The 24,202-nt window shown below is 41.7% G+C and overlaps 1 protein-coding gene across 6 annotated transcripts in view; it reads left to right on the top strand.

The window, feature by feature from the left end:
* The first annotated feature begins 1,772 nt into the window (after positions 1-1,772).
* LOC143849695 (splicing factor U2af large subunit B-like) overlaps positions 1,773-24,202 on the top strand; it is a 37,463-nt gene continuing 15,033 nt past the window's right edge. The window contains exons 1-7 of one of the 6 annotated variants that reach the window (XR_013235770.1): positions 1,773-2,040; positions 11,744-11,955; positions 12,583-12,696; positions 14,779-14,846; positions 15,347-15,417; positions 15,528-15,572; positions 15,720-15,779. Coding sequence is in view for 4 of the 6 variants with exons in the window: in XM_077358847.1 (XP_077214962.1) it covers positions 1,849-2,040; positions 11,744-11,955; positions 12,583-12,696; positions 14,779-14,846; positions 15,347-15,417; positions 15,528-15,572; positions 15,720-15,779 (762 nt within the window). In the remaining 2 variants the exon portion in view is untranslated. Of the gene's footprint in view, positions 2,041-11,743; positions 11,956-12,582; positions 12,697-14,778; positions 14,847-15,141; positions 15,249-15,346; positions 15,418-15,527; positions 15,573-15,719; positions 15,780-19,297; positions 19,438-24,202 lie in introns of those variants that run through there. The other 5 variants (XM_077358847.1, XM_077358846.1, XM_077358849.1 and 2 more) reach the window with 5 other exon arrangements.

The following is a 24,202-nucleotide window of genomic DNA, read 5'->3' as shown; positions in this document are numbered from 1 at the left end:
GGTTTCATTGTCTGTCATGGAGGTGACGGCGGCGGTGGCCAAAGGTGGGGGCGGCGGCGGCGGGAAATGACGTAACCCTAATCCCTCTGCAAATGGCTTAAAATTAGTGACGAGAGTATTTATGTCCTCAAAATATTAACCATGGTTAGTTTTAGTCATTCCGTTAGGTTAAATTAAAGGACGGTCGACGGACGGGGTCTACTTAAAAATGTTAGAAAGTTTAGGGGTGTCCTTGGTACCTTCTATACACAAGGTTAGAAGAGGAATTTGGCCATAGTTGAGGGCATGGTTTTAAATTTCGACCGAAATCTGAAATTTCGGATTTCGATGGGGACCGAAACCGAAATTTGGCGAAATTTCGAATTTCGACCTTTTCCGAATTTCGAGAATTTCGGTTCGAAATTTCGAGAAAATGCAATTTTAAAAAGAAAAGAAAAGAAATGTAACAATTTGGCCGAAATTTCAGAATTTCGGAATTTCAGGGGTCCGAAACCGAAATTTTAAACCATGGTTGAGGGGTGTATCCGAAATTTCAGAATTTCGGAATTTCAGGGGTCCGAAACCGAAATTTTAAACCATGGTTGAGGGGTGTATCTATATTTTTCCCTTTATATTTTTATGTTGGGAGATGATAAATTCGCCCCTTTTTTCACATGAGACAGCCGCCTCCATTGTACATGGCAATCAGGCCAATTGAACACTTTCCCCAAAGGTAAATCACCCAAGTCATTTCTGAAGGCGCCTCCAAGTCCTCCTCCATCATCGGAGAGGGAAGCATATGTATTCAGTTTGTGCTCTCCTAGGATTTACCTTTGGGGAAAGATCCAAGGATTCAACAGAGTGTTGACATATCTTCAAGGAATTGATTGGAAAATTTCTCATATCTGGAGGGAGGCCAATGCTGTGGTTGACTTTCAGTCAAAGCAAAATTGCCAATGTAAAGGTTGGGACATTCCATCATATGCCATCCCACCTGCTCTCTCGGACTTGCTTAGGGATGATGCTGAAGGAAAATAATACTTTCGTTTGTAAAGGGGATTTGTGCCCTGATCACATCTTCCATAATCCCTAGCTCTACACTTCCTCTCTGTTGGGATTGCTTTCTTTGTTTTGGGAGCCTGTTCCCCCCTTCTTGGCTTTTAAGCCCCCTTAGTCTATCTCTTTTCCTCTATTTGTTGTACTCTGGTGGGGGTCTTGCCTAACCCCGGCTTACTAATAAATAAAAAAATAAATAAAAAATCAGTCCCTCTACAGCCATAGATACAATAGAGGTGGCGGTTCCGAGTAAAACAACAAAAGGGACGGATATATCACCTTTTTTGTATATTGCAAGCCCGTGTATTTTTCACAAAGTACTGTACGGCTAACACCATACGATGATCCAAACCGTCCATTAGACGGGCCACAGCCTAATAGGGTGTGACCCAAAAATCATTTCTATAGGTTGATACTAACCCTCCGATCTATAGAGGGACTGAATATTAGAGGGCTGTCCTATGGACATGTTTTTTATGTCACAACCTATTTACGAGGGACTGAATATTAGATGGCTGTCCTATGGACATGTTTTTTTGTCACAACCTATTTACGCTGTGGTCCATCAAATGGACGGTTTGGATCATCCTATGGTGTGGGCCATACCGTACTTTTTAATAAACATAAAATATAGTAGTGGTGATATCATTTCCCATAGTTAAAATAGAACTCCTTTTGCAATTAAAGCAAACTAAATGACCTTTTTTAACGAAAACCCCAACGCCAAAACCGAAAAGACCAAAATATCCTTTACAGATAACGGTTCTCGCGTCCAACTCCTTTTCGCCCGGCTCTGTAAACGAAGAAATTCATATGCAATGCCCTAACCCTAAAAACCACTTTTTTTCTCACATACACAGAGATCGAGAGAGAAAGAGAGAGAGAATGCCCGATCACAGAGAGAGATACGACGGTAATGGCGGAGAATACAACGACTATGCTTCTCCTACGCATAGGGGCAGAAGCCATGGAGGATTCGATGATTACGAAGATTCTAAGTCTCGCGTAATCTCTCTTATCTTTTTATTGATTTTTTTCCCTTCTCATTCCTTCTTGAAAATTTTTGTTATCGTATTTCATAGTTGATTGTCTTTGGAATCGGTGTTAGTTTCCTTGGAAAAGGTGGAAACGAGAGTAGTGGAGTCTGTAAGGTGTAGTTATGAGTTAGTGGTTGTGTCATGTTTGTTTCAGTTATTCTTTCCCATGTCCAGTCAGTTATGAGTCATGTAGTGACTGTTATTCTCATGTACTTAAATTCTGTAGTAATGAATGATGAAGCATCTGAGAATTTATCTAAAAATACAACTCTTAGGAGGCTGGTTATCCCCTAATTGAACCAAACAAATTTCTTTCATTCTCTTTGAAAATCATAGCTCGTCGATGGAGCGGACAAGGGCGTGGTTGTGGAAGAGAAGCAGGAAGGGCCTGTGACAATTGCAAGGAAACTATTTCTGATGGATTTTTTTTTCTTTGGGAATTTAGAGGGAAATGATATTATTGTAGTTAATTAGAAGGGATATTATTATTATTATTTTTTTTCTGAAAAGGTAACAATAATTTTATTAATGAAGCAAAATCCAATTACAGAGTAGAAGCAGTTCCCAACAATGGATTGCTAATATCTACAGAAAGCGTTACAATTGGATTGTTACAGATGATTCCACTAACTCCCTACCCCAAACGATGACCTCGCCACCATCAGCCCCTTTCTTAGTCAACATGTCCGTCATCCTGGTAGCATATCTCCTCCTATGGACCAACTGCGGCCGTATAGAGCATACCAAATCTCTGATTTCGTCAATTTTGTTAGCTAAGCGCCATGGCCCGCTACTACAGCCATGGCCCGCCACTACGGTTGCCCATGCAATAGCATTGCTGGAATCGCCTTCCACTACTAGTGGTCCCAGGTTATGAGAGTAAAAACATCTTAGCCCATTAAGTAATGCCATCACCTCGGCTTCGTTTGGATCACACACCCCTGTCGACCCATAATAAGCAATGATAATATTGCCATCATGATCCAAGGTTACCCCACCAAATCCTGCCCTACCCGGATTCCCCATAGCACTCACGTCAAAATTGAGTTTTAGCCACCCTGCAGGAGGTGGACACCAAGTAGGTAGAGTTTGCCTTTTAACTTTTTCTTTTCATTCACCACCACTCTCCATTGCCGTTGGGTCACCCCTACTGAATAGGGAATGTTACTCTTCGATTTGACCCACGCAATTAAAGAAATTTCATGTCCATAGAGACATCTTAATGCACCCTAGACTTCTCATTAAAGATCTGAAATCCCAAAGGGCAACCCAAGAGGGGGGTGAATTGGGTTAATTAAAATTTCTTCTAAAAATTATAATGAATGTGAGATTTAAACCTAGCTTATACTAATCCTTGTTTAATATGAAGTTTTATACTAAGGAAAGGATTTACCAAGCACCGTAGAGAGGAGAAAGAGAAAGGAGACCACACAGAGATTTATAGTGGTTATGTCACAAAGGACCTACTCCACTACCCAAGTACTTTGTCTTTTCCTTGGGATTTGTCTTCACCATGTTGAAATTTCACGCGTCAAATCTCTGGGCTTTTACAATCAAATCCTCCTCCAAGGGAACAAACCCTCTTCGCAATAACCGCCTCCAAGAAATCTACCCTCTTCGTACACCGCCTCAAAGGGTACAACTCCTCTTTGCAAATACAAGAAAGGAATGGAAAGATAAAGCTCTCAAAGCCTCTTTATAGGCAAATACAAAACACTCAATGCTCTCAATCACTCATAATGATTACAAATCAAAGTCCTAAAGAGTGCATCTTGACAAGAGATAAATGCAAGAATAAATACTTCAAGATGAGGAAGAAGAAACCTTTTGTTTTCAAGAGAGAAAGCTCTAGGGTTTGCAAGATCAATGTTCAAAAGGTTTTTTGGAAGGTCTTGAATGATGTTTAAATAGCCCAAGTGCTTTTATGACCGTTTGGGAGCAATACTGTAAATATTTGACCCAGAAAAAATAAACTGCGCAAGCCCCAACGGCTCTTTTGCCAGACCGGGGCGGTCGACCGAGCTAAGGCGGTCGCCCGCCCTTAAATAGTCAAAATATGGAGGCCTTTTCGGACTTCATTGCCTCGAAAGAGCTTAATGACATTCCCCTATTGGGTGCTCAGTTTTCATGGTCAAGAAATGAAAGCCGCAGTAGATTTGATAGATTTCTAATCTGCCCAGATGGTTGGAGAGGTTTCAGGATGTTTATCAAATGGCTCTTCCCCAATCAGTTTTTGATCACTGCCCATTCTTTTGGAACCTAGGATGGAATCATGGGTCCCATTTTGTTTAGATTCTACATGGCTTGGTTGGAGCTCCCCAAAATGGATGAAAAGATGGGGGCCTGGTGGGTGGAATATATGATGACTGGACCGACAGACATGATCATTGGATCCAAACTTCGGTATGTTACGAAGAAACTCAGGGAGTGGAATCTGGAAAATGAAAAGGAATCAGCCTTTGGGAAGTTTTGGCTGCTTAACAAGATTAAAGTCATTAAGGAGAAAGAGGAAGAGAGGATAGCTAGTGCTGAAGAAATAGAGGCAGTTGGTCATTTAAAAGAGGAGCACAATCGCTTTATTATTCAAGAGGAGATTTCTTGGGAGAGTCTCAACTGCCATGCAAGGTGCGTGAGGCTCTGTCCTCTAGGCGGGGGGGGGGGGGGGTATCTATCTCCTCATAGAGGGTGGCTGTGAGTCATGGGAGGTGGGGATATTCTTCCTCTTTGCCATGACTGAAGGATAAAGATGTGACCTCTAATATAAAAAGGGAGATCTACATCAGTGATTAATAAAAACATATGCACTTAGATACCTGTCTTATAATTCAAATAAGTGAATGAGATAAACATATGCACTTAGATGCCTTAGAATTTATAAAAAATTTAGCAAGATGAAAAACACATCCTTCTAGTGTCACTTATACAGCTATATACCCCGGTGCAATGACATAGAAAAATCTTTGGCTCTGATACCATGTTAACTTACCAACTTCTCCAAAATCTTTGCATCATAGCTTTTTGGTTTTCATCTGTCAATCTTCTTTTAGTTTGGTATGCTACAACTATGTGTCATCAAATAGAGCACATGTGAAGCAAAAGTTTGGGGAGGCGATGGATTTCACACGAAGAGACAATAGGCACAAAACAGGCACAAAACATGAAGAGACAACAGGCACAAAACATACTCAACACGAAGAGACAACAGGCACAAAACATGCTTGAAACATACTTCACATCCCATTGTGCCTGTAACCATCGCGAATTATTAACTTCTTTAGAAAAGTTAATAATTATGTGATAAATTATAGGTAAGGATCCTTCATCGCCACAACTTTTAGAAAGTCTGGCAGTGGATTTCACACTTCCATCACCAGAGGAGCTACTTTCCAATGTATACATGGTATGATGAGTGTGTGTGTGTGTGTGTGTGTGTGTGTGTGTGTGTGTGTGTGTGTGTGTGAAAATTGAATCTGAATTAAAGCTATGAAATAATGTATCACTTCTATCATAAGATGAGTTTACATATCCATGGACCGATTCTCAATCGTACTTATGATGGCCGTACCTTAGCACTTCCATCCAACTTTTATCCATTGCGTTTCTCCTGGATTTCTAAAAAACAAAGTGAAAATTGAATGGAAGGATTCTGTATGGCTGGAAAAATAAAACCACTTTGCTTTTAATCAACCTGTTAAAGTATAAAAGATAAATAACGCCTTTCTCCAATCAAACTGCTTAAGCTTTTGGAGAAGTTGGTTAGTTAACATAGTATCAAAGCCTTAGGGTTTTCTGATCCCTAGGGTTCTCCACTAACCTTCATCTTCTCCATCTCCCTCACCTAACCCTAACTCTAAACCCTTCTTCCATTATTCTCCATCTCCTTCTCCCTTTCTTCTCTTTTGAAACCCAAAACCCTAACTTTAACCCAAAACCCAAAACCCAAAACCCAAAACCTTTGCCTTTTTTTCTTTTTCTTCTTCTTCATCTTCTTCTTCTCTGGTTGCCCCCCCTGTGTGCCCACCTGGCTGCCCCCTGCTAGCGGCCAATCCCCCCCCCCCCCCCCTCTACACACTCGTGCCCACCGCACCTCCCCACCCACCCTCCTCTCGCCACCGCGACCCCCCTTCCATTTCCAGTCCTCCGTCTTCCGCGACCCCCTCACCCTATATATATATATACCCGAAATAATTTCCCCCCCTCTCTGTTTCATTTATCTGTGAACCCTAAACCACTTTCACCCTCTTTCTATGTGCTAGATCTTCATCTTCTATGTTCTTGATTTCTTGTTTGTCTTCGCGACTCCTCTTTGTGCCTCATGGCTTCAGTCGTTTCACGTTTCGCCGATAACCATCATCCTTGGAGCCGCGTCTAGCTTTCTTGGCTTGCCCTAGTTTGCCCTCCTATTCAGTTATCTACTCTTCTTCGCCTGTGTTTGGGTTGTCTGTTTCTTCCTGGTATGTTATGGAGGAAGTGATTGAGAATCCCTCTTCAGGAGTGACTCCTGTTGTTCGTCAGACACCCCATTTGGCATCTTCTTCGTCGTCACCTCTCTCTGTGGATGGATCATTCCCCCAGATTACTACTATTAAGTTGGACGGGGCAAACTACATTACTTGGAAAGTGGCTGTCGAGAAGTATCTTATTGCCCGTGGCAAAGCCCACGTTATTCGTCGTGATTCTCCTTCTACGACTAATCCCACCTTTGATCGATGGGAACATGAGGATGCTCTTGTTTGTACTCTTTTGTGGCAGAGTATGGCCCCTCACGTCTCTGGGCCATTGATGCTTCTTCCTACTGCGAAACGGATCTGGGATCAGGTTACTCTTCTTTTCTCTGGCGTGGCAAACATTAGTCATATCTGCTCTACCTATTCTGAGTGGGTGCGCTTCCGCCGTGGTGATCTACCTCTTGCCACCCATTATAGCCAGTTTGTTGGTCTATGCCTGCAGCTTAATGTTTACATGCCGCTTACCACAGATCTCAAGGAGGCTGCCCGTCAGAGGGATTAGATCCGTGTTGTGCAGTACCTTGAGAGTTTGGGTCCAGAGTACATGCACCTTCGTCAGCAGATTATCGGATCTGGTGATATTCGTTCCCTTACTGAGGTATACTCCCAAGTTCAGCGGTGCTCTCCCGGTGACAAGGTTTTAAATCTCGGTTTCGGTATGAAATTTCGGACGAAATCTTGTAAAAATTTTCGGAAATTTCCGAAACGTTTCACTGAAATTTTCGAAATTTCACCGAAATTTTGTACTTCACCGAAACGTTTCACCGAAATTTCCGAAATTTCACCGAAATTTTACCGAAACAAAACGTTTAGGCCGAAATTTCCGAAACGTTTCGGCGAAGTTTGGTATTTTTCCGACTCACTGTGAATTTCGTTTCGTTTTTCACCGAAACCGAAATATTTCGGCCGAAACGTTCGTTTCGGCCGAAATTTAAAACCATGCCCGGTGATCCAGTGATATCAGTTCCGGTTTATGGCTCAGCCCTTGTGACTTATGATGGCAGTACTCATCCGCCTCGTGGTGGGGCCTCCTCTGGGTGTGGCCGTGGCCATGCTGCCCGTGGTGGTGGTCGTTCTGGTGGTGGCCGTGGCCGTTCCTTTTGCACTCACTGTCAGCGAGAGGGACATTATATCGACCATTGCTATACACTGCATCCCGAGCTTCGTCCGCCACGGTCGGCGCACATGGGAGCTACTACTGGTTCTGTTTTGGATTCCGCTCCCTCAGCGTCTGTTCCAGCCCCAGCGGATCCTACATGTACCTTATCCCGTGCTGATTATGAGGAGTTCCAACGACTTCGCCTCAGTTCTTGTCCTCCCTCTGCAGGTTTCGCCCAGCTAGGTAGTTCACCCACTACCCTTCTTTCTAGCTCAGGGTCATGGATCACTGACTATGGCGCATCAAACCATATCACCGGTAACTCCTCTCAGCTTCAGTCATTTCGTTCTTTTTCGTCTTCCTCACAATCTATCACCCTTGCTGATGGGTCCACTACTCCCATCACTGGTGTTGGTCATACCTCACCTCATCCTACACTCACCTTATCTTCTGTTTTATGTGTTCCAAAATCACCTTTTAGCTTACTTTCCGTTCGTCAGATTACTCAATCTCCGAATTGCTCTGTCTCATTTTTCCCATCTTATTGCTTGTTTCAGGATCTCTCGACTGGGAAGACGATTGGAACGGGTCGTAAGGTAGATGGACTCTATCGTCTTGACTGCCGTCCGCCTCCTATCTTACACAGTTCTGTGGATACATTTCAGTGGCATTGTCGTCTGGGGCATCCTTCCATTCAACGGCTGCAGCAGACTCATCTTGTTCCAGGCCCTTTTTCTACTTTTCAGTGCGAGTCATGTGAACTCGGGAAACACCATCGAGTGTCATTTCCTTCCCGGGTCGTCAGTAGGGTGTCTAGTCCGTTTGAGTTAGTCCATTCTGATGTATGGGGACCTCTAGGGTCGCGTCTAGTTCTGGATTTTGTTATTTTATTGTGTTTATTGATGACTTCTCTCGCATGACCTGGTTATATTTATTGAAAAATCGTTCTGAGGTGTTTGATATTTTTCGCACATATCATTATGAGATTAGAAATCAATATAATTCAAATATTAAATGTCTTCGTATATATAATGCTAGAGAATATTTTTCTGAAACAAATGGCTTTCAATCATATCTCTCCCATCATGGGATTCTTCATCAGTCTTCCTGTGCGTACACCTCTCTCTCTCTAACTTTATCTCCCTCTCTCGTGTGGCGCGTGAGGTGGGATATATATTTTATTATTTTATTCTCTTTACTTACCTTATCCATCTAGGTTTCTCTCTCTCTCTCTACACACACACACATATAGTTGTTTTCCTTCTTTCATTGAAAGATTACTTAGGAATTTTCCAAAAGAAAATAAAGTTATAGCTTAATTCTAATTAAAGCAGGTGGGGCCCACTGTGCGTGCACGCACTCCCAAAATTGGGAGTGTGCGTGCGGCAAACATTTTGGGGAGATTTGGTTTCTCCAAATTTCGTAATCCTCCCCTATTTTATCTCATTTTATATAATTTACTTATATGCCCATAATTATTTGAAGTTTCTTAAGTTGCAACTACTAATAGGCCCATCAATTATTATCGTTTCATTTAAGTGATTTAATTATGGTGTCATTAAAAAAATAAAGAGAATAAAAATCGTGGTCGTTACAGCCTTCCTAGCGTCGAGACGCTAGATTTACAGAAAATGGGAGATCCTTGCGATCTCAAGGATCGAATATGAAGAACATCTCAAGGATCGAATATGAAGAACAAGAAGGAGGTTTGAAAATCAAGCACCAAATCCCTTTTTCTTGAGAGAGCTCTGCAAGAAACGATTCTCCGAAGAGAGCTTACCTCACAAAAACAAATTCTAGATCTCAATTACAATTCAAAATGACCTCCAAAAACTAAAAGAAATTGAAAAGCAAGCTGGCTTTTATAGCCAACTACAGTGGGCCTTATGCCTAAAATACCCCTAAACTTATGCAATAGCACTTATTAATGACCAATAAGTCTCTAATGATCAATTACTAAGAAGTGACAGAGATTTTTAAAGGCAAGCTTTCTGTCTCTCTCTCATCCCTTGGATCAACCAAGGCTGGCCCACCATCATGCACTAGAAGAGAGTGTGCCAGGCACACTTGCATCACTATCCTATAAGCTTTAGATGATCAGTATGTCGATGTGCTATTCTCGGTTCTCTTGAGATACCTAAGGACTTGAAAATGTCTGGACAACCCTGGTATTTCTAGTCGGACTATCCTATAAGCTCGAAATGATCAATATGTCGATGTGCTATTAGCTCTATTATAGGAAACAAACACGAAACCGACAATGGACTTGAAAGTGTGTGGACGACCCTTGTATTTCGAGTCGGACTATCCTATAAGCTCCAAATGATCAGTATGTCGGTATGCTATTCTCGGTTCTCTTGAGTTACCTAAGGGCCCACAGAATTCATCTCCAATGCTCAAAGCCTGACTTGGACTGGTATTTACTCAACATACCCACCATGTACACTAGATTTGGTTTGGTGCATCTCTCCATGGTGAATGAAAACAACCATGATCCAATGCACATATGGCACATGTGCTTGGTTATCTCTTATTGTCAACCTAGTGGGTCCAGGTCGCATGCTAAATTGAGACCTCAGTTGCAAGATTGAGGCATGCAAAAATCAACAATCTAAAGACATCTTTATAATGTCTTTTTCATCATACTTGATCAAAGGTCTGGAATAATCCGATGAGGGTGGGATCAAGGGCAATATGCTGAACTTGTGCTGGCCAAGGATATTCATGGACCCCATCTTCGTACATGTGGCAGTGGTCCATGCCCTACATGGCTGTTTTCCTTCATGTAAATGATGCTCATCTTGAAAGCATTAGCCCGTGGGGGTGTGAATCCTTGTTGTTCGTGACCATTTCCCATTTTTGGATATGGGGTTTTGTTCGTTGGCATTTCCCATTTGTGGATCAAGGGTTTTGTTTGTGACCATTTCCCATTTGTGGATCAAGGTTCTACATATATTTTTCTATTTTTGTTTTCTTTGTTGCTTTGCTTGACTATCTTGATTGAATCTGTTTGCGTTTGGTATTCTAATAAATCTTTTGATTATTACCATTCAAAAAGTGATAAAAATATGGTAAAACCCAAAACCCAACAAGGAAAATTGAAAGTTGTAAATTTTCATTAACCTTTTAAAAATTGCGTTAAAAACATTACATAATATGCCTAAAACACCTTAAAACCAAGTTTTATCCATTGTCATATGATCAATTTCAACAGTTGGATGAACCTAAATAAAGCCTTGTTTCTATTTTAGGGCAGCCAATAACAAAATAGAAACTATATTGAATATTGGTTTCTTTTCATAGTTCAATTAAAGCCTTTGGACATTGGACTCTGATTCCAGTAACCCGAGATCAAATCTCAGCAGAACCTCATTTTCCCACTAATTTTGGTAGAGTGATCACTTTGCATGCGGGAGGTATAAGGTTTGGTATCCTGGATCTCCACTCTAGTTTCTTTGCTTTTTGGCCTTCTCAGTCACTTGGCTTTTTGTCCCTCTTTTTCTCTAATAATATTTTACCATTAAAATTAATAAAATAAAAATCACTAAAAATCATCATAAATAAAATGGCCTATCTAGCCAATTTTTGTGATGAATAGGGCCCTATACATTACCTTAGCATAGTGTTTCAGTCTTTTGGGACTACTTTTGGGTTTCAATCAACCCTCTTCTTCACTCAAATAGTTTATGATTGAATCATAGGCTTTTTCACTATCGTTGCTTGCATTTTCCTTCTATTTGCCTCATTTTAGGCTTTCTATTTGGAATTTGGATGAAATTGAGCTTAGTATTTCATAATATAAGTTGGGCAGTTGTTTAAATGATTACATTCCATTTTTGCTTATGTTTTATGCTTACGTTTTGAAGTTGTAATTCCATGTAACTAATATAAGCTATGAGATTGTCCTTTAGTGAAAGATGAAACTGTGTAGAATAATTTGTTTTTAACATTTAAAGTGACTTGAATCTGGTCTCACACATCTACATTGCTTGAATGTTTATTTACTTGTATTATTGTTTGTCTCTTGTAAGATTTACTATTCTAATATCCGTAAGTCATTGCAGTATGCTTCTCGCGAATACAAAAGAGGTTCGAAAAGCAGAGATAGGGAAAGAGAAAAAGAGAGGGAGAAGGATAGGGAACGGGGCAGTGACAAGGAAAGAGAAAAAGACCGCGATCGCCATCATAGGGACCACTACAGGGATAGGACTGATAGGAGGGAAAGCGACCGAGATAAAGACGATCGTTATTATCGCCGAAGCCGAGAGTATGAAAGGTGATAAGACTGAATTTGCAGCTTCAGTCTTTCATATTCATCTTCTTTCACATTATGATTTTGCTCAGTACTTGAATTCAATAAGTAATTTGAACCCGGCAATGTTTTTTTTTTTGAATGGTCAGGCCATGTTCTTAACCTGCAATTATAACCTATATAGGTACTTTATTCTTCCGTTGTACTTTGGGCTTACTGCTTTGAGATGAATGTATGTTTAATCTTTTTATCAGGGAGGTTTCATGTGATATTGTATATTTTGATTTTTTTAGTTGTATTTCTTATTGTCTATCAGGCTATGTTAACTTACTACTCTTTCAGATATGTTATTAGTCATTTGAGAAACACATGAATGCTTTGTCCTCTCTAACTTGGTGGTGGGAACTCTCCTCCTTGCTCAAGGTGGTAATAGACCTAGTGGTCATGGATAAATTTTATTTGGTTGTTCGCTTTTTTTTCCCCAGTGATAACTAAATAGAGATATGGAACTAAAAACCAAAGAACACAGTGAAAACAGGGGGACAAGATGGTCCACCGTAAGGGGCATTTTATTTTCTTTAATGTGCACATAAATCTTTTTTCTATTTATTGGAGAACTAGGTGCTATCATGTAATTTCATTTTCTTTCAGGGACAGAGATTATGACAGAGATAGAGAAGGGTGGCATAGACATAGTTCCCGTTCTCGTTCAGAGGGTAGATCTGGGCATAGATCAAGGTCATCTTCTCGTTCACGGTCTAAAAGGTAGATTTCAATAGTTTTCAAAGTTCTTGTGTTTAATAATAGAAAGGATTTTGACTTCTTAAATTCTTGCCTAAATTAATTGAATTTGATATTGAAGTAAGATTGCAGGCATGGTTCTATACCCTTGTATTATTTGTAGGACAATTGCTTGTGCTTGTTGGAATGGACATAATTGACAATACAAAGGGCACGTTTGGCAGCCAGGAATTGTTTTTCATGATAAATTGGGCGTTCCAAGTGGAGATGAGGGTGAAGTCGGCTAAAAAACCGGAATCAAAATCCAGGAACAAGTGGAGAAGCTTCTAAAAAACCGGAAAAGGTTGATCTGGTTTTGAGTAGAGTTTTTGGTTTCCCGATTTTGAGTAACTTTTCCTCCCCGGAGACATTAGTTCTGGGATTTTGTTTCTGGATTTTTAGCCGACTTCATCCTCATCTCCACTTGGAGACGCCCAATTTATCGTGTAAAACAATTCCTGGCAGCCAAAGGTGCCCAAAATGTATCATGAATGCTTTGTTGGAATGAAGTGTTGGATTCTTTTTATTTATTATTATTTTTGAATGGTAGCAAGCACTTTATTAAAAACAAGAAAAAGGCCCAAGACCCGAGATGGTTGATACAGAGGAGAAAAACATAAAGGCTGAAAAAACAAAGAAAGAAATCGTGGACCAATGTCAGTCTTGAAGTGGAACCCCTTTCTTTTTTAATTGTGTGTTGGAAATGCTGAGCTCTATTGTGGTTTGGAGTTGCTAAGTTCGTAGATATACGTGTATACATACATATATGTATATATGTATATACAGATATACAATGAATGTGTTTGTGTGGGATCTGGCCACTTGTGCACCCTACAATTTTAAGTGTGCTTTTGTGCGTTTTAACCACCATGCCGCTTAAATTTTTTTTACTTTTGTGGTTTCCGTGACGTGGTGGTTTCCATGTGCAAAAGCACACTGCACAATATATGTAGGGTGCAATGGCTGATGCGCTGCTGGACTCTACCATATGCAAAAGCAACCTGCGTAATTTGTAGGCTTCAAAGATGGCTAGAAACACACACACACACACACACACACACATCCGAAAAGTGATTCTGCTCGGTCGAGAAGATAACTTATCTTCTAAATCAGCCAAAATCCAGTGGGGGCCCACATTGTTTGGGCGATGCAAACCATTCATTTGATGGGCCGTGACATAGATAGGTTGTGCCCAAAAAATCATTTCCATAGGATCATCCCAACCCTTCGATTTGTGTAGGTTAAAATGGACGGGTATAAACCTCCACGAATCTATCCATTTTTAACCTCCACAAATCGTAGGATTTAGGCCTATCAAATGAATGCTTCGGATCATCCAAACAATGTGGGCCCATTGTGTTTCTGACTGACCGAGCAGATAACGTTATCTGCTAAACCGAGCAGATAACGTTATCTGTCCGAGCAGAAGCACTCCCCCCCTCCCCCCCCCCCTCTCTCTCTCTCTCTCTCTCTCTCTCTCTCTCTATATATATATATATATATATATATATATAAGGTTTTAGGATTCATTCTTGGTATGCATTTCAGTTGTGATGGGAATGGAAACATGTCGGTTTCAGATGGTAATTCCGGTGGAAATTTGTGTAAAATCAGGGAAACTTATGGCGACAGGCAAATGATGGACATTTAAGATGAAAGTGAAACTTCATGAAGGGTTCGAACAAGAACTATACACTAAAAAACTATCACATAAGCAAAAACATCACCCATAATGGTTTAACAACATTGAGCACCTAGTGACATGTTATCACATATGTTTCATAATTCAGTACATACCACATGTCACATACAATTCAAATAAATATTTGCACATGATACACCACATTTCACTTCGAATTCTTATAAATGTAATTATGTAACACATATTGATATAGTGTACTACTAATACACTTGTGGAAACGAAAATATTTTGCTTTTTTTGTGTCATTTTTGGTGTAAATTTAAAACCATGTATGCATATGTGTGCATGCGTTCACATAAACCTTTCTTGTTTGTGCATATTGCTTTCCCTGCATTGGTTTTCTTATGATGTATTGTGTGTTGCAGCAAACGAGTTAGTGGTTTTGACATGGCGCCTCCTGCAGCCGAAATGATAGCTAGTGCCGCTGTGGCAGGTAATGGGCCTTTTCCTTTTAATCATGATTTTGTGTTCATAGTATTTCATTGCTTGTGTTTGGCTAGGAATATTCATATCGAAATGCACGGTGTTGTTTGGGGTAAGCCATATCAATTCTTGCATTTTGGCAGTTTGTATGGTTTTAGGAACTCATATATTCAATATCTGGATGGGATATGTTTTTTTTCTTTTAAATGTTATTTAGTGGTTTAATTCTGAAACTGAGAGCCATTTTTTGGTTGTTTTCTTTGTTTTGGTGTTTGTTTGTTTTTGTGTCAAAATGTTGTTGTAAGAAGGCACTGTTAGGCTACCTACCCCACTGTGCTTCCAATGGGCGTGAGCCGACTACTGTAGATTTTTTGTACAAGGAGGAATCAATGCACCGGTTTGATGGAATCTTGTTCGTCTTCAACCGGCAACTATTGCCATTTTGGTAGTCTTACAATATTTCCTCCAGTACTTCAAAATGAAATATTGTAATTTAATTACTTTGTACAGGCCAGATGACTGGGACACCGCCGGCCATTCCTGGAATGTTTCCTAACATATTCCCATTAGCACCTGGACAGGTACTCTTTTTTCTTTTTCATGAGATATTTTCTTTTTCTTGGATCTTGTGTTTTACAAGCTTTGATTTCACATGCTTTGCTTTGTATTTTTCCTTTTGCACTCGTGGCAGTTTGGGGTCCTCCCTGTGTTGCCAGTCCAGTCAATGACTCAGCAGGTATGATGGATGCTTTTGTGGGTCGGGTTTTCTTTCTTTCGGTCACTTTATTTGGTCACGTCCTTATATATAAGCTAAAGTGTTTTCTTTCGAACACTTTATTTGGTCATGTCTTTATATAGCTGAAATTGTCTGCACTGTTGACAGGCTACTCGTCATGCTCGGCGTGTTTATGTTGGTGGCCTTTCTCCTACAGCTAACGAACAGGTTATACACTCTATCTGTGATATTAATTTACTTCAAATTTTATAAATCTATGTGATTCTGTCGCTTTGAAGAGTTCTAAAAATCCTTGGGCCAACCATTTTACGTGATTTTTTGTTCAAATAATTACTGTAACAGTATAAAAGATTAAATACTGCCATTCTCCAACGGCTTAAGCTTTTAAAGAAGCCGGTAAGTTTCTATCATGGTATCAGAGCAGCCGATCCGGCCTTGATTACAATTTCAACGATTTAGTTTTCCGGCGAACGGGCCGCCGTCCGCAGGGCATCGCAATCTTAATCTTCCACTACCACTGCAAATCTATCTCCACCTGGGTCTTTTTTTGATCTCCTCGTCTTTTTAATCTCATTCTCTTGTTTTGATTTTTTTCTTTTTAGAAATTCATAACCCACATAGCTTCTATCCTCTTTGACTCCCTATCTCGACAAATCTTCTGTTTTTCCCGTGCGTCTGTGGCCACATCTTCCGTTGCCATCATTAGTCTCCAAGTCAGATTTAGCTTCCCGGTTGCTTCAAGTAGGTACAAAAATCTGCAACCTGCCATTTTCCATTGCCTGGAGTGTCTCCCCATCATCTTTCCATCCCAAATATGTTGGCGAAATTTCAGGTCGCTACCGAGCGGAGAAGAACACAACTACATGGTTGGTGCTTGCAGGAATTCATGACTTTGTTGTCCTTGACGGTTCCACTTTATGACTTCTCTGCAAGCACTTATGCCAAAAAAAGGGGTAGATGAGGACAAAGAAAAGTCATGATGTGAAGTTGGGGTATGAAATCATATTATAAAAAACAAAAGGAGGGACAGAAATTGAGGAGAGAAGTAAGCCACTGATGGCACCCTCTTTCTTTAGCATTATTCCCGCCTACCAGGATTGATAGCAGCACCTCATTTTCTTCATAAATTTTCTAGTTGCTATCACTTCCGTTGTCTGTGAAAACAACCCGCTTCACCCTATTTGTCATCTTTACCCAAATATCTCACCCCCAACTTTCAAAAAAAAATCTCACCCCCAAATTTGATTTGCACTCTTCTTTGCTAATATTTGCCATCATCCTAAGTCATATGTTGTTGCTTATTTTACTGATTTTTTTGTTTTTCTTTCTCATGGGAAAAATACACTTAGATCCCCTGTGGTTTCTGACACATTCAACTTAACCCCTAAAGTTTAAAAAGTTACAAGTAGACCCCCTGTGGTTTCATTGGGTTTTTTTTAACTGGACGGAGCTGACGATGTGGGGGAAAAGTCGAACATGCCCATATATTGAAGTTAAGAAAACAGAAAACCCAAATCGTCGTTTTCATCAGCAGAAAACTCAAACCTTTGTTTTCACCTTCGTTCTCATCCCATCGTCTTCAAGCTTGGGTCGTCTTCTTCAACCTTCTTTTTCAAATATCTGTGGTGAGTTCTTTGACCTATGGTATGTTTATTAGTTCTTAGAAAGGGTTTTATACGATCAAATGTTAGGGTTTTGCTTTTGCTTTGTAGGGTAGATTGTTTACTGAGATTAAACCCTCGATCTTGGTTTTTTTTGTCCAGATTGTATAGTTTCTCTGTTTGTTCCAGCAAAACCCTAATATTTTAGGGTTATATTGCACTGAACTATGCAATTTCCAGTTTTTTAAGGATCGTGAATATATGCTGTTGGATTGTGGTCCCCTATTGCAAAGAAACCCTAATAAAATAGGGGTTTTCGTTGTTTTGGCTGCTGTGGTCCCTTTTTCAGAAAAAACCCAAATAAATTAGGGTTTCTTTTGCACTGATATAGTCGATTTTTGACTTGTGTGTTTGTGGTCTCTTTTTTGCAAAGGGACTCAAGGTCACTTTTTGTTGCTGTTGTGGTCCCTGTTTGCAGAAAACCCTAATAAATTAGGGTTTTTTTTGGTCCAGATTGTGTAGTTTAGTGGTTTATTCCAGCAAAACCCTATTAGTTTATTGGTTTTTAAGTCCATTTTTACTTTTTGTTGATGTTGTGGTCCCTTTTTGTTGCTGTTGTGCTTAGACTTTTGTCTGTTTGTGGTCCCTTCTTTGCCTAATGTACATGCTTTTGTATCACAGGGATGGTTTCTCAATCTTTTAGTTTTGAAGTGCACCATGGGGGGGAATTTGATTCTCGTAAGAAGGTCTATAAAGGGGGTTCTGTGTCTCATATTGACAATGTAGATCCTGATACGCTCTCCCTCTTTGAGATCCAAGACATGGTTGGAGAAATAGTTGGGGTTCCTCCCATCCTGGTCATCCACCATAGGCTTCGAGGGAGAGGTAGGAATGCTGTGTTCCGAACCATACAAACTGACAAAGATGTCTTGGAGATGGTGGACCTTCACAAAGGGAAGGCCAGCATCCCTCTATATGTTGAATGTTTAGGCCTGATACAAGCAGATGACAGTCGTGGACCATTGGCATCTATTCCATCAGTTGGTCTAAGTGAAGGTAGAGGTGGGCAAGTGGAGACCCCTGTTGAAGCAGATGAGGTTGGTGTTGGTAGAGACTTCAGTTCAAGCACCTGAAATTGGGGTCTCTTTGGTTGGGCAAGTAGAGACCTCAGTTCAAGCACCTGAAATTGGTGTCTCTTTGGGTGGGGCAGGTGGAGACCCCCATTCTACCAGTTGAGTTGGGGGGGGGGGGGGGGTGTGAAGGTGAAGGTGAAGGTTTTGATGATTTGCAGGGAGTGGGGAGGGTGATGACACTGACGATGAGTTGTTTGCAGATGATGATGAGGGAGATGTACCTGAAGTACATGAGGAGGGAGATGCACCAGAAGTAGATGATATAGCTGATGTGCTTACGACTGATGCAGCTAAGTATGAGAGAGATGGAGATAACTTGAGAAATCCCGGACTTACAGAAGACGAGGTGGCAGCAGAAGTAGGAGTTGAATTTAATGAGGAAGCAGATATGCAGAATCCAAGGCTTGCCTTGGGGATGATTTTAAGCTTTTCACATGTGTTTAGATCTGCACTAAAAGAGTATGCCATCATGCGTGGTTTTGGCTATACATTCAAGAAGAACGAGAGTTCTAGAATTACTGCTGTATGCAAAAAGCAATACGGTTGGAGGATACATTCATCTCGCATGCAAAAAGATGAGGGGTTTCAAGTGAAGAGCTTCATCCCCACCCATAACTGCCCTAAGACATACAAGAATGAGAAGGTCACTTCCTCTTGGCTATCTTCTAAGTATCAAGAGAAGATAAGAGACGACCCTAAATGGGATGCAAATGCAATTCTGAAGAGTGTGAGGAGAGATTTCAAGGTGGATGTCTCAAAAGCAAAGATTTATAGGGCTAAGAGGAAAGCAATCGAAAGCATTGAGGGAGGATATCTCGAGCGGTATTCTAGGATCTGGGATTGTTGTGAGCTTCTTAGAGTTAAAAACCCAAGTAGTTGTGTGAAGCTGAAGGTAGAGAGGCCAAGTTTAGATGTCCTACCTACTTTCCAGAGACTTTATGCTAGCTTTCATGCTACGAGGACTGGATTCCTCGCTGGTTGCAGGCCTTTCATAGGTCTTGATGGCTGCCATCTGAAGGGGCCTTGTGGAGGTCACATTTTGAGTGCTGTTGGTAAGGAGGCAAATGAACAGATGCTCCCAATAACATTTGATGTGGTTGAGGCCGAGCTGAAGGAATCTTGGTCTTATCTGTAAGTGCTTATTTAAGCATACGTTTGTGTTAGTGAAAAACATCCAAGAATTAGTAGAAAATCAGATTTGATCATGGTATTAGAGCTTAAGCTTTTGGAGAAGTCGGTAACTTTGTAACAATTACAATGGTTTTATCTAATCATTTTAACTCTTGGTTGAGTTCCGGCACACAGAGAGTTGTTTGCATACTTGTTTATGTTGTTTATACTATTTTTTAATGGCAATGAAAACATATTAAAGAAGCAAAAACCACAAGAAAAGAAATGGACCTTGTTTGGACCTTGATTTAGATGATCGAGGCAATAAGCAAAACCAACAAAGGAGCAAAAAGAAATCAAACGAACAGTAAATTATCAGAACTGCCAGCGCCTCTCTATGCATGCCGCTCTGAGCAAGCTCACTGGAAACATCATTTGCCGACCTAATAAAAACATGATTAAACGAAATGTTCTTTTCTCTGATATGATCTAGAGCCACCAAACCTTCATGGAAAACCTTTTCCCTTTTGCATCCATCGGATCCACAATCACAAAGTCAAGAAGATCAGACCTACAAGAAGGATACCCATCTTAAGCATCATTACTTCTGCCTTGTTTAAATTCGCCACACTAATATGGTCAGAGAAAGCCCATCCACTCTCGCCGCCATGGTCCCTTCGAATGTGCCCAATACCAGCATGACTAGAATTCCCGAAACTCGAACCATCGATATTCAACTTTAAGATACCTGACGGAAAGGGTTGCCACTTCGGTTTTTCTAACATTAATATATTTAAAAATTATGCAAAATTCAATATCTCATCATGTAGTGTTATACATGTTGGATTGGCCATCCAAAGCAAGGTTTTAAATTTCGGTTTCGGTTGGGAATTTCGGTGGAAATCCCGTAAAATTGAGGAAACATATGGAGCTGATAGAATATAAAGATGAAACTTCAGGAAATGCTAGAATAATCACAAATGCAAACTTAGAAACCATCACACAAGCAAGACTACTATCCATAATGCTTTAAAAATATCGAACACCTAGTAAAATGCACCATCACGCATGTCTGGTAATTTAGTACATACTGTTAGAAGTGTGCATGTGTATGTGGAGATGCTTGAGGGTTGTGGTTATTTTACCTTATTTCTTATTTATATAAATACATAAGTGGGGGGGGGGGGGGGGGGGGGGGGGGGAGTCTTCCCTAACTCACGCTTTTCCTTCATCCTCTTCTCCAATCTTCTCCAACATGGTATTAGAGCCCTAGGGTTTTGGTGCTCTAGGGACCACTATTTAGGAAACACACCTTCTTCTTCTTTCTCTTTCTCCCACCCTAACCCTAACCCACCTTCTTCCTTCTTCTTCTTTCTCCCAACCTAACCCGAACCACCCTTTTTCTTCTTCTTCTTCTTCTTTCTCGCAAACCCTGCCGCCACACCCCCAGCCGCCGCCACCCTCTTCGTCACTCCTGCCGCCACCCCCACCCCTGCCTTCCTCTCCGCCATCTCCCAGCGCCACCTATGACCTCGCCCTTTGGCCCCCCATCTCGCCCGCCGCAACCCTCTACCTCCCACCTAGCTCTTACTTGCCCTCTCTCTCTCTCTCTCTCTCTCTCTCTCTCTCTCTCTCACTTCAAACCCTCACCGTTAGCACCCACCCCCAGCTGCTCTCGCTCCCTTCCCGACCTTTTACACACACCCCTCCCCACCACCTCCAACAATCTCTCTCCCCTCATCGCCGCCCTCCCATCCCTTCTCATCCTTGAATCTTACGCTTTTCTTTCTCAATCTTGGACCTCTAAACCCTAAACCTACTACCCTAAATTCCTTTTTTATTTCTTTCTCCTGCCTATAATCTTTAGAATGACTTAAAATTACCTAGATGTTCTCTTCCTCCCCGCGACTCCAATTTTGTTTCTAGCCTCTCCATCCTACACAGCTTGTACTTCTCGCCCCTATTCTCCTACGTTTCTGTCTCGGAGCCGCGACCTCTTCATTGGATCTCTTCTATGACATCTCTTTGCTATTTGCTCTCTATAGTCACCTTTTTCTTTGCCGGTGTGATTGATTGTCTCTTCTTCCTTCTATTGTCATGGATCCACCAATCATTACGGATTCTTCTGTTTTCCCCGCTCTTGCTGACAGTGCTTCTGCTCCACCTCCGGATCCCTCGTCTAGCTATACTCCTACATACTCTCCGTCTATGAAGCACTCTTATCCGCATATGACCTTAGGGAAACTTGACAGCTCCAACTATCTGAGATGGAGTCTAGCTGTTGAGACCTACCTCGCTCGTGGTAGGATTGCTCTCAATGAGCGGGATCCTCCCTCTTCGGATCCCTCCTATGAACATTGGCGGTAGGATGATTCTTTGATCCAGCACCCTCCTTTGGTAGAACATGACTCCTCAGGTAGCTCGGCCGATGATGACCTTGCGGACTTCCAACGTCATCTTGGATCACGCGTCTCTTTTGTATTCTGGGATTGATAACCTCACTCGCACTTGTGCCACCTATTCTTAGTGGATACGTCTTCAGCGCGATGATACTCCCCTCTTTGATCACTACAGCCACTTCATCTCTATGCCAGCAGCTGGACGCCTTTATGCCACTGATGATTGATTTGATAGTTCTAGCTCGGCAGCAAGACCAACTCCGCACTATTCATTTCTTTGAGTCATTGGGCCCGGACTTCTTGTCATTTCGACAGTAGCTTCTTAGGACTGGCTCTCTTCTCTCTCTCACCGAAATTTACTCACGAGCCCAATAGTGTTTCCGTTGGCTGGGGTAAAGGCTATAGTGGTTGCCGTGGCGGCGGCCAAGGTACTGGTGGTCATGGTCGCTCATATTGTATTCATTGTCAGAGACTGGGTCATCATGTTGATATTTGCTACACACTTTATCCCGAGCTTCATCCCTCCCGCTCGGCACACCTCGCCACTATTGATCCTTCTGATGCTTCAACAGCCCCATCCATTCTTGGCAGTATTCCTCAGGCAGCCCCGAGTGATACATTTACAGTCTCCAGGGCAAACTATGAGGAGTTACAGCGCCTCCATCTCAGCAACTGCCCCCACTGCATGCGTTGTGCAGTCAGCTCTGTCCCTCCCGCTCGGCACACCTCACCGCTACTGATCCTTTTGATGCTTCGACAACCCCATCCATTCTTGGCAGTATTCCTCAGGCAGCCCCGAGTGATACATTTGCAGTCTCCAGGGCAGACTATGAGGAGTTACAGCGCCTTCGTCTCAGCAGCTGCCCCCCCCACTGCATGCATTGTGCAGTCAGGTAGTTCGCCTGAATCTCTCCTCACTACTTCTATCCCCTGGATTATTGATTTCAGGGCCTTCAACCATGTGACTGGTAACTCTTCATCCCTTAGTTCCTTTCAACCATTTCATTCTCTTTATCGGTCTGTTACTCTTGCTGATGGGACTAAAGCTCCCATCTCTGGTGTTGATACACTTTCTCCTCATTCTGGTCTGTCTTTATCGTCTGTACTTTGTGTCCCTAAGTCTCCCTTTAACTTGTTGTCTGCCACTCAGCTTATTAAAGCTCTTAATTGCTCCGTCTCATTTTTTCCTTCTTATTGTCTTTTTCAGGATCTCTCAACTGGGGTGACGATTGGATCGGGTTGTGAGGTGGACGACCTTTATCATCTTCACTGTCACCCGCCACTCACCATTTTGCATAGCTCTGTTGATGCCTATCGGTAGCATTGTCGTCTTGGTCATCATTCTCTTTAGCGCCTTCAGCAAACCTCTATTGCCTCTTCCCCCAGCAGCCCTTTCAGTGCGAGTCCTGTGAACTCGGAAAACATCATCGTGTGTTATTTTCCTCTTGGACTGTTAGTCGGGTTTCGAGACCTTTTGAGTTGGCCCATTATGATGTATAGGGTCGCTCGAGGACCAAGTCTCTTTTTGGGTATATCTATTTTATAGTCTTTATGGATGACTTCTCTTGGATGACATGGTTGTACTTAAGAATAGATCAGATGTTTTTACTGTTTTTCGCACATTTTATGCTGAGATTACCAATCAATATAATTTTCCCTCGAGTGTTTACGAAATGATAATGCTAGAGAATACTTTTCCACCTCTAATGGTTTTCAAGACTTCTTAACTTCTCATGGGATTATTCATCAATCCTCTCGTGCTTACACCTCTCAACAAAATGGTGTTGCCGAGAGGAAATTGAGATATCTCCCTGTTATGGCTCGTACTCTACTTTTTTAGATGCATGTCCCTAAAGTCTATTGGAGTGATGCCATCCTTACTTCATGTTTCCTAGCTAAGAGCATTCCCTCTTCCATGTTAGGCAATCATTCCCCCTTCTCTGTCTTGCATCCTCAGGGTGATCCCTTCCTCCTTACCCCTCGAGTTTTTGGATGTGTTTGCTTTGTCCACAACTTTGTCCACGGGTTGGTAAAAATAGAGCTCCGGGCCGAGCGTTGTGTTTTTCTGGGCTACTCTCGTATCCAGAAAGGCTACAAGTGTTATAGTCCTCGACTTCGTCAGTTTTTTCCCTCCACCGATGTTACCTTCTTCAAGTCTGTTTCCTATTTTACTAGTGCTGAGCCCATTACTCCTGTGTCCTCAGTTCCTCTTCCCATTCTCGTTCTCCTTGATCCAATACCTCTTCTTCCCTCCCCATCGGAAGCCCCGACAGCTCCTTCATTTGTCCCTATGCAGGTCTACGCGCGACGACCTCGATCTGCTGCCCCTACAGCTCCACCCGAGCCCATTTGCTCCTACATTTCGCAGCTTTGTGTCCTCTCTGTTT

This window comes from Tasmannia lanceolata, unplaced genomic scaffold (genome assembly GCF_043159265.1).
Source record: "Tasmannia lanceolata isolate RefF3 unplaced genomic scaffold, GAP_Taslan_0.1 ptg000018l, whole genome shotgun sequence".
NCBI classification, from domain to species: Eukaryota; Viridiplantae; Streptophyta; class Magnoliopsida; order Canellales; family Winteraceae; genus Tasmannia; species Tasmannia lanceolata.
The sequence above is the reverse complement of the archived record's forward strand: the minus strand, read 5'-3'. Positions and strand labels throughout refer to the sequence as shown.